We start from the raw sequence: 15086 nt of genomic DNA, 5'->3' as shown, positions 1-15086 counted from the left end.
ATGAAGACAAGCATTTGAAAATAAGACGGGCTGTCGTGAAACACCTTCAGAGAAACAGCACCAGATTTGAGACATATCTGAGGGATGAATACACATCTGTGCAGGACTATGTGACTAAATCAAGAATCTACTACTGTGGTTCATGGGCAAAAGAAATTGATATTTTTGCTGCTGCTGACTTACTGCAAACAAGTATATTTACTTTCAATGATGGAAGATGGAATATGCACAGACCTATAGACTCTCAGACATGTAGGGAGAATTGCGTCTATTTAAATCACACTGGTAATCATTATGAAGTTGTTGAATGTGTACAACACAAAGATGCAGGAAGGCCTTGTGCAGGAACATGCCAGCCAGTCAAGATTGATGACAACTTGAGGCCACAACGGAAAAGAAAGTTGAAAGATGAATCAGAAAATGTGAAAGCAAAGAAAGAACGCCAACGATATCAAAATGATAATTACAGACAGAGAAAACTTCAGCATGACAAAGATAAGTACCATAAAGATGAGCTTGCCAAACAGACTAAGCGTCAGTGCTCTCGTGACTATTTTCTGAAGAAATACAGAACAAATCCAGATTTTAGGAAATTCGTGGTTCAGCGTTTTCAAAGAAAATATAAAATCAATCCAAAATTTCAGGCATTACGAAGTGCCTATTTTCAAAAGAGATATAAGGAAAATACAAATTTTCAAGCAAAGGTACGAAAGTATTCCAAAGACAAATACAGGAGTAACCAGAAATATCAGAATGCTGTCCGTGCTTATTCTAAGGACAAATACAAGAGAAACCAGAAACATCAGAATGTTGTGCGAGAGTATTCCAAGGACAAATACAAGAGAAACCAGAAGCATCAGAATGCTGTCCGTGATTACTCTAAAACCAAATACAAAACAAACAGGAACTTTCAGATTCTTGTACGTGATTACAGTCATATGAAATATAAGAAAAACATTGGATTCCAGAACAAAATGAATGAGCGCAACAAGAGGAAGTACCAAGAAAATGAAAACATCCGTGTAAATAAAATCAAAAGAAGTCGTGAGAGTTATTCAACATGGCAGAAGAAGCAGGAAGACATTGATCTAGCTATTGATCACTTTCATCAGGAGGTCAGCCGTGGTCCTGAATATGTATGCTCAGTCTGTCATCGTTTACTCTTCAGGAAGCAGGTGGTTGAGTGTAAAAGACATTGCTATGAAAGCAAAGGAGCAGAAGTGGCTGCATTGGCTAATAGATGCATAACATTGCAATATTTACATGTGTGTGATGGTGAATGTGAAAAGAAATGTCATTTGTCTGATAGTCCATCAAGCAAATTATGGATCTGCCATACATGTCATCGTAAAATACTTGGAGGAAAACTTCCCGAAGAGAGTGTCACCAACAACATGCATTTGGATGATATTCCAGCGGAACTTAAATGTCTGAACTCTTTGGAACAACATCTCATTGCACGTCACATTCCCTTCATGAAGCTGTTGTGTTTGCCTCGAGGCCGTCAGAGAGCTTGCCATGGTCCTTGCGTCTCTGTTCCTGTTAATAACGCAAATGTGACAAATATACTCCCAAGAAATGAATGTGATGACAAGATGATAAGAGTGAAACTGAAACGCAAGTTGACATATAAAGGTCATTATGAGTACATGTATGTCCACACTGATCGTGTCAGAAATGCACTGAGGTATTTGATGGCAAACAATAAATGGTATGGTGATGTGACTATGAATGATGAATGGGTAAACTCTCTGAATGGCACTGACCAGCATGAGGAAAGTACCAAACAGGAAACACCTGCTAACAGTGATGATGACAATGTTCCTGAAGAGCAAGCAGAGGAAGATGTGACTTATATCAAAGACCAGAATGGGCTTTTGTCAGATACATCATTACAACCTGTCGATCTGGGTTCAGAGATCATTGATCAGAATTTTCAGGATATACTTAATGTGGCACCAGGCGAAGGTAACAGTCCAGTGAGGTTGCTGTCCGATAAAACCAATGAGGCAAAATGTTTCCCTGTCTTGTATCCATCTGGTGGACCTACGTTCCATGATGAAAGAGAGTCCAAAATAACTCTGTCACGTTACCTGAATACACGCATTCTGAATGCAGATGGACGTTTTGCACAGAACACAGACTTCATTTTTTACGCACAATACATATCAGAGGTGCATCAAGTTGTATCTGGTGTATCAGTGGCATTACGCAAAGGTGGCGGTAACTCCTCTCTGAAAGACGCATCACCCAACATGTTGTTGAACTCAGACTCGTTGAGTAAACTATTGCGCAATGACGAAGGATACAAGTTCTTACGAGGAATTCGTGGCACACCTCCATACTGGATGTCAGTTCAGAAAGATTTATTTGCCATGATAAGACAACTCTCCATACCCACTTTCTTTGCATCTTTTAGCTCTGCAGATTTGAGATGGCCTGAAATGCTAAACTCTATTCTACGAATAGAAGGTAAACAAACGTCTGTTGATGATCTTGACTGGTCTGGCAAATGTGGACTCATACGTCGAAACCCTGTGACAGCGGCAAGAATGTTTGATCACCGATGGCATTGCTTTCTCCGTGATGTAATCATGTCGCCAGCAGAACCCATAGGGAAAATAAAGGACTACTTTTATCGTGTTGAATTTCAACAGCGTGGTTCTCCTCATGTCCACTGTCTTTTTTGGGTTGAAAATGCTCCCAAGATTGACAAAGAGAGTGATGATGAAGTGGCACAGTTCATAGATACATACATCACCTGTGAAATGCCACCAGAAACAGATGTAGAGCTCTACAACGTTGTGAGCAGCGTACAGAGGCACAGCACAAGACACTCTAAGACTTGCCGCAAGAAAAACACAGTGTGCAGGTTCAATTTCCCACGGCCACCATCAAGCTGTACTTTCATCACAAGAGGCGGTAACTGTGAGGACTTGAATGGCAATGATGACAATACAAGTGCGAGTGCAATAATAAAGAATGTTAAAACTGCGTTGACCATGCCTGACATGAATTTTGATACAGCCGATGCATTTTTTGAGTCTCTTGGGATAGATCAAGGTTTGTTTGAAAAGGCGTACAACATATGTTCCAAAAAGAAAAGCATTGTCCTGAAACGAAATCCTGGAGACATTTGGGTGAACCAGTACAACAAAGACTTACTCCGTGCTTGGCAAGGCAATATGGATATCCAGTATGTCACAGATGCCTTTTCAGTTGTGGTCTACATACTGTCGTACATCACAAAAGCAGAACAAGAAATGGGTTTGCTCTTACAACGTGCCCAAGACGAGTCAATGAATGGCAACCTTGATGCAAAAGCAGCATTCAAACAGCTTGGAAGTGTATACCTACACAACAGAGAAGTTTCAGCCCAAGAGGCAGTGTATCGATTAACACACATGCACTTGAAAGAAAGCTCTCGTGACGTACAGTTCATTCCTGTTGGTGATAATCCTGTTAGGATGAGTTTACCATTGCATGTACTCCAAAGTAAAGCCCAATTCCAACAGTGTAATGACGAAAGCAGCATTTGGATGACCAATGTGATCGAGAGGTATAAGAGCAGACCCCAGAATGCACAATTTGATGATTTATGTCTGGCCAGTTTTTGTTCTGAATACAGAGCTCTATCAAAGTCACAGGTTCCGACTGAAAGAGATTCACATGACATAATACAGCTCAACAACAACTGCGGCTTTGTGAAACGAAGGACCCGAACTGAACCTGCTGTTGTCAGGTATCCCAGATTTTCTCCCACAAAAAACCCTGAAAAGTACTTCCATTCGTTGCTGCAACTGTTTCTGCCTTACTATGAAGACTATCACCTCAAACCGCCCCAGTTTGATACATATGAACATTTCTATAAAAATGGTGCAGTGAAATGTGGTGTTGATGTTCAAAGAGTGCAGTCGATTGTGGATACCAACAAAGCTTTATTTGAAAAAGAAAGTGATGAGATTGACAGAGCTAAACAGTTGCTGGAAGAAAACATTGATTTAGAAGATGCCTGGGCTCAGATATGTCCTGAAACAGAAAGGGAGCGTCTTCGTTGTTTGGATCTGATGAAAGAAAAAGTTGTAGATGATGAAGGTGATGATGATGACAAACTCATTCCTGACCTGACAGCAAACCCACAGACTACATGCACTTTGGAAACAAATCATGTGTCAATGCCCAGACAAGATGCATTGCATTTATTACGATCATTAAATGAAGAACAGTCTGCCATATTCTATGCTGTTCGTAAGTGGTGTTTGCAGAAACTGTTTGGACAAAATCCTGAACCGTTGCGATTATTCATTACTGGTGGAGCAGGAACGGGGAAAAGTCATTTAATCAAAGCGATACATTACGAATCTACCAGGCTGTTGTCACAGATTGCTGAAAATCCTGAGGATCTCACTGTGCTTCTAACAGCACCTACAGGAGTGGCTGCATATAACATTGGTGCTGCAACAATTCACAATACATTCTCCATTGGTGCAAATGTCAAACTGCCATATCAACCAATAGGTGATGAGAAAGTCAATTCTTTGCGAACCAAAATGGGCGGCTTGCAAATTCTGATCATTGATGAAGTGTCCATGGTCGACCACCGTCTTTTCGCTTACATTCATGGTAGACTGCGTCAAATCAAGCAGACTGGTGATTATTCCTTGTTTGCAAAAGTTTCCCTGATTTGTGTGGGTGATTTTTTCCAACTCAAGCCTGTGAAAGGCACACCTCTTTTTGCTGAAAACAAAGGAGCCAACCTGTGGGACAACAACTTTGAGGTTGCAGAACTGACTAAAGTTGTTAGACAAGAAAATGCAGCATTTGCGGAAATGCTTAATCGTCTCAGAGTCCGTAAAAAGAACGAACCTCTCACCGACTGTGATGTTCTCACACTGAGGCAGCGTGAAACTGGTGAGGAATCTACAGACATTCATGTGTATGCTACAAATGCAGAGGTTGATGAATATAATGTGAGGAGGCTGCAAGAGACCTGCCCAGACGCAATCAGCATACGTGCTCAAGACTTTGTCCGAAATCCCAAAACTGGAAGAATGGAACGGAAAGTTGGCTTTCACACAAAAGTTTTCAACTCTTGCTTGCCTAAATGTGTTTCGTTGGGTGTTGGAGCAAGGGTCATGTTGAAGAAAAACATAGATGTGTCTGATGGCCTTGTCAACGGAGCATGTGGCACTGTCGTGGAAATTATTCAAAGTCAACAAGACGATGACATGCCTGCAGCTATCCATGTGGAGTTTGAAGACCCTAATGTAGGAAAGATCCAGAGGTCAAAAGCAAAAAGGGTTTCTGAACGTTCCACGATAGTGGAAGTGCAAGAGGAACAAGTGGCTAATAATGGTGGAGTACGAAGGCAACTGCCGATTAGCCTGGCCTGGTCAGTAACTGTACATAAATGTCAAGGGCTTACTGTTGAAAGGGCTGTTGTATCACTCAAGAAGATCTTTGCTCCAGGGCAAGCATACGTTGCGTTGAGTCGCGTGAGAACTCTCGGTGGGCTGATAATTGAGGACTTCAAAGAATCTGCCATATTTTGTGATAACAAAGTAGATTCGGCTATGAAAAGCTTGCCTGAGTTTAACTTTGGAATGTCTGTTTCATCCAACATGAACCCTGTGTGCACAGTAGCACTTCACAATGTACAGAGTTTGAATGCTCACATTCAGGATGTTCAATCCCACAAAGCCCTCATGAACGCTGATTGTATTTGCTTAACAGAGACGTGGCTCAATGTAGACACTGAAGAAGAGCCACAACTTCCAGGATACGTCTTCAAACACAATCCGAGAGGAAACTGTTACGATGAATCCGAGCCAGCCTTTGCAGCGCTGAAACAACAACAAAGAGGTGGAGTTGGTCTGTATTGTTCAGAAAACATTGACATGCAGGTGTCAATTCCAGAAAGATGCAATTTGGAATGTCTGTATTTTGAAATACCTCATGCAAATTTGACTGCTGCTGTGTTGTACAGGCCCAGCTCTTATAAGATTGACATGTTTCGAGAGCAGTTATTACAGGTCATCTTTGAACTTGAGAAGCATCCAGGGAGGAAACTCATCATGGGAGACTTCAATGAGGACATCTTTGTATCGTCTACAATTCTCAAGTTACTGGAACGGCATGGGTACACTCAACATGTGCAAGCAGCTACAACTGAAAAAGGTACATTAATAGATCATGTTTACGTTAAAGGCACAGAAGATGTTGTTGTTGAAGTTGTGCAGACATACTACAGTTTTCATGAAGCGATACTGATCTCACTGTTGTAATGTTTTCTGTGATTAATGATATTTGTCTTTGAATAGGTAGGCATTTATATTCTGGCTATGTTACACATGACGTCATTCTGAGTTCACTTCATATTCCGTCCGCTAAGTGGGGTTTGGGTGGGTGGGTGGTGGCAAGGAGAAAGCATAACACTGGACGGTCCTTGCAAGGGATGGGAGGGGTATGGGGGCCATTTTCCAAAAGAAGTTGCAAATAACGGTAAAGATATACAGATGAATATGTAAATATCAGGAAGCTATACAGTTGATTTATTATCTAGGCAAGATCAGCAGATCATTCCTTAATTGTCTAAAGGATTTTAGACTATGTCTTGTTAATGTTTGTTGAATTATTTCATTTTGGTTGCATTACACCACCATTACACCAAGTTATTTGTAATGCTTTAAATGCTAAAAAGAATCCAAATTAAAGTTTTAATGAATGGACAAACATAGCACTGTATTTTATCTTTACCGTTATCGTAAAACCTTAACATTATCAGTGAATTACAGTTAAGACGATAACAGTCAATAACAGCAAACACAGCTGTTCAATTTTAGCATACAAAAAATTGATAACAGTAAAATAAAATTAACCATATTATTTTAGACAGATGTTACAGTCAGTTGAAGACTGGTATTATTATTGCAACACTGAGTTAAATGACAACAATACCTTAAATCTTCAATGAAGTGAAAGAATAAATTATGTATGAATGAATTGTCTCAAGATTATGTAAGAATGGTGAAAACAAACAAAGAAAACAGATCTTAAGTGCAACTTCTTTTGGAAAATGGCCCCCATACAGGGAACTTTTTTTGTTCAACATTTTGATGAACTATAGAATTATACCAAGTGGACAGTCATGCCATTGCTGTTTATCATGCACATCGAAGGTGTCCAAATCACTACCAATTTGCAGCTAAGCTACAGTTTTCAACACATACAGTTGTGTGACACAAAAAGTGTTCCTGCTTCACCCTTATTGGTGTCATACTGACAAATGCTTTGGTACAGTAAAATCATGATACCATGAAGATCACTTGAGATAGTGCTGATTACAGACAAACTCTTGTCATTTACTGTGGGATCAGTTCTGTTCCCTTTAAGCTGACACAGGTCAGAGGCCCAGCCTCATCTCGCTGCAACACCACTATTTCTTGGAAAAGGGCCAAATCTCCAAGGACATTCTGTTTGGTGGAGTTGCCACCAGCACCAGGGCAGTTCAAGGACATGAAAGCCATGGACAACAATGCAGTCTGCTGAGACAAGCATGTGAGTAAACACACTTGCTGGAGACAGGTGATGTGTAAAGGGGGAAATTCAGGACACATTCAGAAGAATACCATTTGGATTAAAAAAAAACAGCAGCAACAGCCATTATTCCTGTGTCGGACTATACAGCCATTTTTAGCAGTGATTTCTATGTCTACGAGACTGACAAGTGGCATCTTAGCACTGTGTATCTTTCATACCAATTAAACTGAATAATAATAATAATATGTTTATTTAATATAGCGCCTTTCTCAAATCCAAGGTCCCTTTACATAGTAGAAGGAAAACACCTTACCATTTTTGTCTGAGTGAAGAAAATACATGTTAGCAGTCATTCACATATTCAGCACTGTCCACTTGGTATGCCGTCTTGATCTAATACACATCGAACTAAATTGCATTGTTAAAGTAGTTAAAATATGCATGAGTTGATAATTTCATTTACAAATGTGTTAGAATATATTGACAGACTTTAGATAATTATTTTGTTTATGTAAAAATGCTATGTTTTGACATGAATAATTCAGAGAAGAAAGTTTGTTTTTGTTTCTAAGTTTTAGATTGGGTGAGGACAATTCAGTTGGCTACTTAATCAACCCAGGACAATTTTCAGCCATTAGTCCTGTACAACTACTTGAAATAAGACATATTTAATGGTTTAAGTTTTATTTTTTCTGCCTGTGTGATGTGTTGTTTGTTTTTCATTCGGGCCTGATTTTGTATTAGGCTGTCCTTTTGTGTTTTGTTCTTTTGTGTGGGACTGATTTGTTTTAGCTGCGACTGTACTATAAGTATTTTTTTTTTATCACACCAAGGACTGTAATTTAGATGGTGTGTAACATGTTACTTTGTTGTTGATACATTGAATGAACTATTTTTATTTTGTTTTGTTTTGTTATGAGCAATTATTGTGAAGTATGTTTTGGAATGGATAACTACAAAGAAGGAAAAAGAGTTATTGATATTATATCAGAAAAGTTACTTATGCTCTATGAATTTCATTTCATAATGGCATATGGAATCTGTTCACTAACACATTGCTAAATTTCACTGCTGGATCTGTACAATTAACCACCACAAAACAATGGACTGAATATGGAGTGCAAGAAGTCTTACTTTGTAAGACAAAACTGAACCAACCACTACAGAGGTTTGGAGTTGGAAATGCTGTCATGCTCTCCTGACATATTGACATTATGTGAGTATCCATTATATTATTTATATAACTGTACATTTTTTCAAAGACAGGCATCCTAATTCTGATTCATGCACTTTTGACAGGATTTAAACTTTAAGAAAAAGACATGTTGGTTTATTTACCTGTGTAACAATAGCATGTAGACTTTTATTGTAAATATACATCTGCCGTCAAATGACCATACAGAAAATGTTGGCCAAGGCCCAGCAACATAGCCTTTCGAGTGACCTGCACCAGACACAGGGCATGCTGAGGATCACGGATATCCTCCAGCAAGGCAGCCTTCCGAGTGACTTACACCAGTCCTGCTGCAGATCACGAACATCCACCAACAACGCAGCCTTCAGAGTGACCTGCACCAGACACAGGGTCTGTTGAGGATCACATACATCCGCCAGCCTCACAGCCTTCTGAGTGACCTGCACCAGTCCTGCTGCAGACCATGGACATCCGCCAGCAAAGCAGCCTTCCGAGAGACCTGCACCAGTCCTGTTGAGGATCATGGACATCCGCCAACTACGCAGCCTTCCGAGTGACCTGCACCAGTCTTGCTGCGGATCACGGACATCCACCAGCAACGCAGCCTTCCGAGTGACCTGCACCAGTCTTGCTTTGGATCACGGACATCCACCAGCAACGCAGCCTTCCGAGTGACCTGCACCAGTCTTGCTTTGGATCACGGACATCCACCAGCAACGTAGCCTTCCCAATAAACAGCATCGGTCACATCTTCCAGCCATGCAGCCTTCCGAGTGACCTGCACCAATCACAGAATCACCAGAATCACAGACATCCACCAGCAACACAGCCTATCAAGATCTTATCAAGTTATGTGAGTATCTGTGCTTTTCTTTCTCCAAAAGATGCAATCTAAATGTTTATGCATATTTTAGTAGGATGTAGCCTACATTTTATACACTGTTAATGAATAGACATTTTGCTTTCTTAAACCTGTAGAACAAAATAATGTATACTTTTATTGTAAATGTACATCTGCTCTAAAATGACCTTACAGATAATGTTTGCCCAGTTTCAAAGATTATACCTGCTGAGATGCTTCAGAGCTGTGGTGTGGCCACTGCCACAGGTATGCACAGTCCATGCGTCTGTTTCATGGGACACACCAATGGTGAGGACTGCTGAGGCTCATGGACATTCATAAGCCACACAGCCTATCGAACCACCTGTACCAGATGGAGAGCCTGCTGAGACTCATCCTCCTTTTCCATTGGTGGTTGTGATGGTGCAGAGGGACTTTTTCTTGTCAGAGTGCCTGTTGAGGTTCATGGACCTCCACCAGTCTTGCAACCAACAGTAGTTACCTGTAACAGTCAGAGAGCCTGTTGAGGTTCACGGACCCTCACCAGTCTTGGGACCTGCTGAGGCTCATAGCTGATCTTGGCAATCTACAACAGCACTACAGGACAGCATTTCAAAGGGCAATGAGCTGTAGATGTGGCCATCTACAGTACTTACTAAGGGCTGACAAGCCCAGTTAAGAAGATTGACTTTGTGCTATAGATTATTAAAGGACCATTTAGTAGTACAAGGCAAATATCAGTAATCGGGGCTTTAACAACTTCATGTTTTGCCCTTGGGATGTCAAGTATATATGTTTTTGCCTTTTGTCAGTCTTTTTTTTTTTTTTTCAATTTTTGGCATGTTTGCTTTTTGTTTCATTGTTTTGTGTGGAACTTTCTATTCCTTACATTACATTTGACACAATAATTGAGAAGAAATGTCATACATCCAGCAGGTTAGTTTTCAGGGTATTTGTTTGCATAATATCATGTAACTTCTAATTCTTCAATTGTGACACTCATTGTCAATAATGTTTTGATAACAAACCAGTATAATTCTGAAAATATGTTAACATGTTTATGTATTATGCAATAGAATAGAAAAGGTATTATGAGAATGACATAAGGAAAATGACACATGTTTAAAGATTGTTTTAGTCTACCACAGAGTTGTAGCAGATTATCAATGACTGCAGTAATGACTTTCAGTCCATAAATAACCTGAAAGGTAACCATCTAAACACACTCAGAGATTTACTTATCTAAATGTGAAAGATTGAATTAAATAACAATGGCTATGCTAATCAAAGTGTGATTAATTAAGTACAAATGTGTTTTGCCTTATTCTTGAAAGACTGATTACTAAGTGACTTTTTGAAATAAATAAACTTAAACATGTCAAGTTTTACATCCGTATACATAAACTGTTATCAAACAAAATTATTTTGACATCAAAAGTTGGCACATGTCAGCCAAAGGACCTTTTTCAATATGAACACACAGCCAGTAAGTCTTAAATCCAAACACTTCAACACTTAAAAGCCAAAATGCAGTTTTGTTAAGTACAGTGCACCCTACAGGTATAAGGTCACCAAATGTCTTGTTCTCAAAATCGGATCCTGAGTCCACATAGTAAGTTTGGTATTGATACATGGAATTGCAGAGATATCAGCTCACCTCTTGTTTGTCAAGTCAAGTCACTTTTATTTATATAGCGTATTTTTGTATGCACAGATTGTTTGGCGGCTTTGCTGATTGGCTTTGGCAGGGAAATGCTAATCAATGTTATTCTACGGCTGGGGCTGCAAATGATCTGTGCCAGATGTAATCAAGAACAGACAACATTTGTGGAAATGATTGAATCTGTGAAAATGATTTTGTGTTTCTGATTAAAACCAAAATGGCTGTCTGATCAATTACATTGACGTCTCAAGTTGGCATGTACAGTATCAGCCTTAAAAACTCCAACAGACAGCACTAATATAATTCCAGACAAATCAACAGTTACTACATTTTTACAACAGTTAATGCATTTATGCTAACTGCAGCACCCCCTAGAGGTCAAAGGTAATTTCTTGAGCATCCTCATAATGGGGTATGAAGTCCATGTACTAAGATTGGTTTTGATAAATGAAAAAGTTGCAGAAATATGACCTCACTTCCATGAGCCAAGTTTTAAGTATAAGTAAAAGTATAAGTATATATACTCTTTTGATCCTGTGAGGGAAATTTGGTCTCTGCATTTATCTCAATCCGTGAATTAGTGAAACACACACAGCACACAGTGAACGCACAGTAAGGTGAAGCACACACTAATTCCGACACAGTGAGCTGCCTGCTACAGCGGCGCTCTGGGAGCAGTGAGGGGTATTTGCCTTTCTCAAGGGTACTTCAGCCGTTCCTACTGGTCGGGGTTCGAACCGGCAACCCTCTGGTTACAAGTCCGAAGCGCTAACCAGTATGCCACGGCTGAAGATCGGGCAAAATTTGTAACCTTTTGAAAACATTTTTGCATTTTTGATGGAATCCAATGTGGTGATTGATTATATTTACATCACAAGTTGGCATGTACTGGCCTGAGGAACTACCACAGTATTAAAAGACACCATTTATAAGCTTTAATTCTACATATGTCAACAGTTACATGCCAAAATATATTTTTGCTAATTGCAGCGCCCCCTAAAGTCAAAGGTCACCTTGAATTCTTGAGCCTTCTCCTAATTGGGTCCTGAGTGCATATACACAGTTTGGTTTTGATACATGAAAGGCTTGCAGAGATATGAACTCACTTTCTGTTTGGCAGCTTTGCCGCCAATTTTGTTTGGCTGTTTCGGGCGTACGGTTTTAGATCTGAAAACAAAAAGGGATAACTTTTGTGAGGCTTGGTCTGAAAATCATGTGTGTCAAGTTTGGTGTCGATTGGACAAAATTTGTGACCTGTGAAAAATTTGTTACACTTTCTCTAAAATCTAATATGGCGGAAAATTCGTCATGGCGGAAATTGACGTCATAGGATGCGTGGAACTTGGCTTGGTCCAAGGATTCCAAGGATCATTTTTGTTTGGCGGCTTCGCCATAAATTTCGATTGGCTGTTACGGGCTAATGCTTCTGTCAATTGTTCCAGAAAGCAATGCACTCATCAGGCATGGTCTGAAGATGGTCTCTGCCAATTTTGGTGAGGATCAGATGAAATTTGTGACCTGCAAAAACTTCTTTGTGTTTTTGATGAAATCCAATATGGCGGCCGAATCGATTATGATGACATCACAAGTTGACATGGGTCGGCTTAAGGAACTCCAACAGTATTACCAGACATGACAAGTGCATTTTAATTCTAAGCACAACTGCAGCTACAGGCCAAAAGGCATGTTTCTTAATTACAGCGCCCCCTAGAGGTCAAAGGTCACTAGATTTCTTGAGCGTCCCCCTAATTGGGTCCAGAGTCCATGTACTAAGTTTGGTTATGATAGATGAATGGGTTGCTGAGATATGAAGTCAGTTCCTGTTTGGCGGCTTCGCCGCAAACTTCGATTGGCTGTTAGGCGCGAACGGTTTTAGTTCCGAAGACAAAAAGCAATGCATTAATGAGGCATGGTCTGTAAATGATATCTGTGAAGTTTGGTGTCGATCGGATAAAAAATTGTGACCTCTGATACATTTTAAGTGATTTTGATGAAACCCAAAATGGCGGAAAATCCATCATGGCTGAAAATTACGTCATAGTGTGCGGTGAACTCGGCTTGGTCCAAGGATTCCAACGATACCTCATTTTTGACAATCGGGTCAACGAGTCAAAAGTTACGTCCGTGAACACACGTCCAACTTTGGCCTGTTGGTGGCGCTAGAGCGTTTGAGGAGCCGACATGAAACTTGGTGAAAGTAATTATTGGGCTGTCCCCAATCAGTGTGCCAAATTGTATAACTTTTTACCAGACAGTTCTATGGGCTGCCATTGACTTCCATTGCAGAATAATGCACATCAGCAACTACTGGCCAAAATGCTTTTTTGTCAATTACATAGCCCCCTAGAGGTCAAAGGTCACCAAATTTCTTGAGCGTCCTCCCGATGGGCTCTGAGGTGCATGTACTAAGTTTGGTTTTGATACATGAAAGCGTTGCTGAGATATGAGCTCACTTCCTGTTTGGCGGCTTCGCCATAAATTTCAATTGGCTGTTACGGGCTAATGCTTTAGTCAATTGTTCCAGAAAGCAATACACTCATCAGGCATGGTCTAAAGATGGTCTCTGCCAATTTTGGTGAGGATCAGATGAAATTTGTGACCTGCAAAAACTTCTTTGTGTTTTTGATTAAATCCAATATGGCGGCCGAATCGATTATGATGACATCACAAGTTGGCTTGGGTCGGCCTAAGGAACTCCAACAGTATTACCAGACACCACTAGTGCATTTTAATTCTAAGCACAACTGCAGCTACAGGCCAAAAGGCATGATCCTAAATTACAGCGCCCCCTAGAGGTCAAAGGTCACCAGATTTTTTGAGCGTCCCCCTGATTGGGTCCTGAGTCCATGTACTTAGTTTGGTTATGATAGATGAATGGGTTGCTGAGATATAAGCTCACTTCCTGTTTGGCGGCTTCGCCACAAATTTCGATTGGATATTACGGGTGAACGGTTTAAGTTCCGAAGACAAAACACCACAACTTTTGTTAGGCTTGGTCTGAAGATCATGTATGTCAAGTTTGGTGACGATCAGACAAAATTTGTGACCTGTGAAAAATTAGTTTCACTTTCAATAAAATCCAATATGGCGGAAAATCGATCATGGCGGAAAATGACGTCATAGGGTGCGTTGAACTCGGGCTGGTCAAAGGATTCCAATGGTACCTCAATTTTTAAAATCGGGCCAACGGGTCAGAAGTTACATGCGTGAACGCATGTCCAATTTTGGCCTGTTGGTGGCGCTAGAGCGCTCATGGTGCTGACTTGAAACTTGGTGAAATTAATCATGGGACTCTGCCTAATTACAGTGCCAAATTTCACAACTTTTCACCAGACGGTTCTATGGGCTGCCATAGACTTCAATGGCAGAGGAAAGATGTGTAATAATAATAAATATAGCTGCAAGCAGCAATGAGGGGGCCAAGCAGAATAGGCCGGAGTAGCCACGGCGACAATATAGAACTCAGCAGACACCCGCGATCAACACACTCAACAAGTGTCACATCAAAACATAGCTGATTTTGTAGGGCTGAAACAGGGCTGAGTATTGCCAGACAGCCCCCCCCACCTAATCACCCCTGCCCGTCCCACCCCGTTCTGCCCCGCCCCGCTCTTGCACGCACGCACGCATTAGAATGAACTGGATGGAAAATGTTGTCACCAGTTTCACATCAAAAAATAAAAGATCGATAAAACACAAGCAACTACAGATCAAAATGCAATATTGCTAATTGCAGCACTCCCTACAGGTCAAAGGTCACCAGATTTCTTGAGCATCCCACTGATTGGGTACTGAGTCCATATACTAAGTTTGGTTATGATAGATTAATGGGTTGCTGAGATATGAGC

General features: G+C 40.5%; 1 protein-coding gene across 1 annotated transcript; it reads left to right on the top strand.

Moving 5' to 3' along the window:
- Positions 1 to 974: 974 nt before the first annotated feature.
- On the top strand, positions 975 to 11474 carry LOC143106906 (uncharacterized). The gene is made up of 3 exons (XM_076271386.1): positions 975 to 5862; positions 6024 to 9587; positions 9771 to 11474. Exons 1-2 carry the CDS (start codon positions 975 to 977, stop codon positions 6041 to 6043), a joined length of 4908 nt encoding a protein of 1635 aa, XP_076127501.1. The 3' UTR covers positions 6044 to 9587; positions 9771 to 11474.
- The last annotated feature ends 3612 nt before the right edge of the window (positions 11475 to 15086 follow it).

The sequence above is a fragment of the Alosa pseudoharengus genome, unplaced genomic scaffold (assembly GCF_046254945.1).
Source record: "Alosa pseudoharengus isolate Yale_2024_CS ecotype anadromous, Long Island Sound unplaced genomic scaffold, YU_APseudo_1.1 YU_APseudo_1.1_scf_6, whole genome shotgun sequence".
Classification (NCBI taxonomy): domain Eukaryota; kingdom Metazoa; phylum Chordata; class Actinopteri; order Clupeiformes; family Clupeidae; genus Alosa; species Alosa pseudoharengus.
Note: the sequence above shows the minus strand (reverse complement) of the source record. Positions and strands in the feature narration are given on the sequence as shown.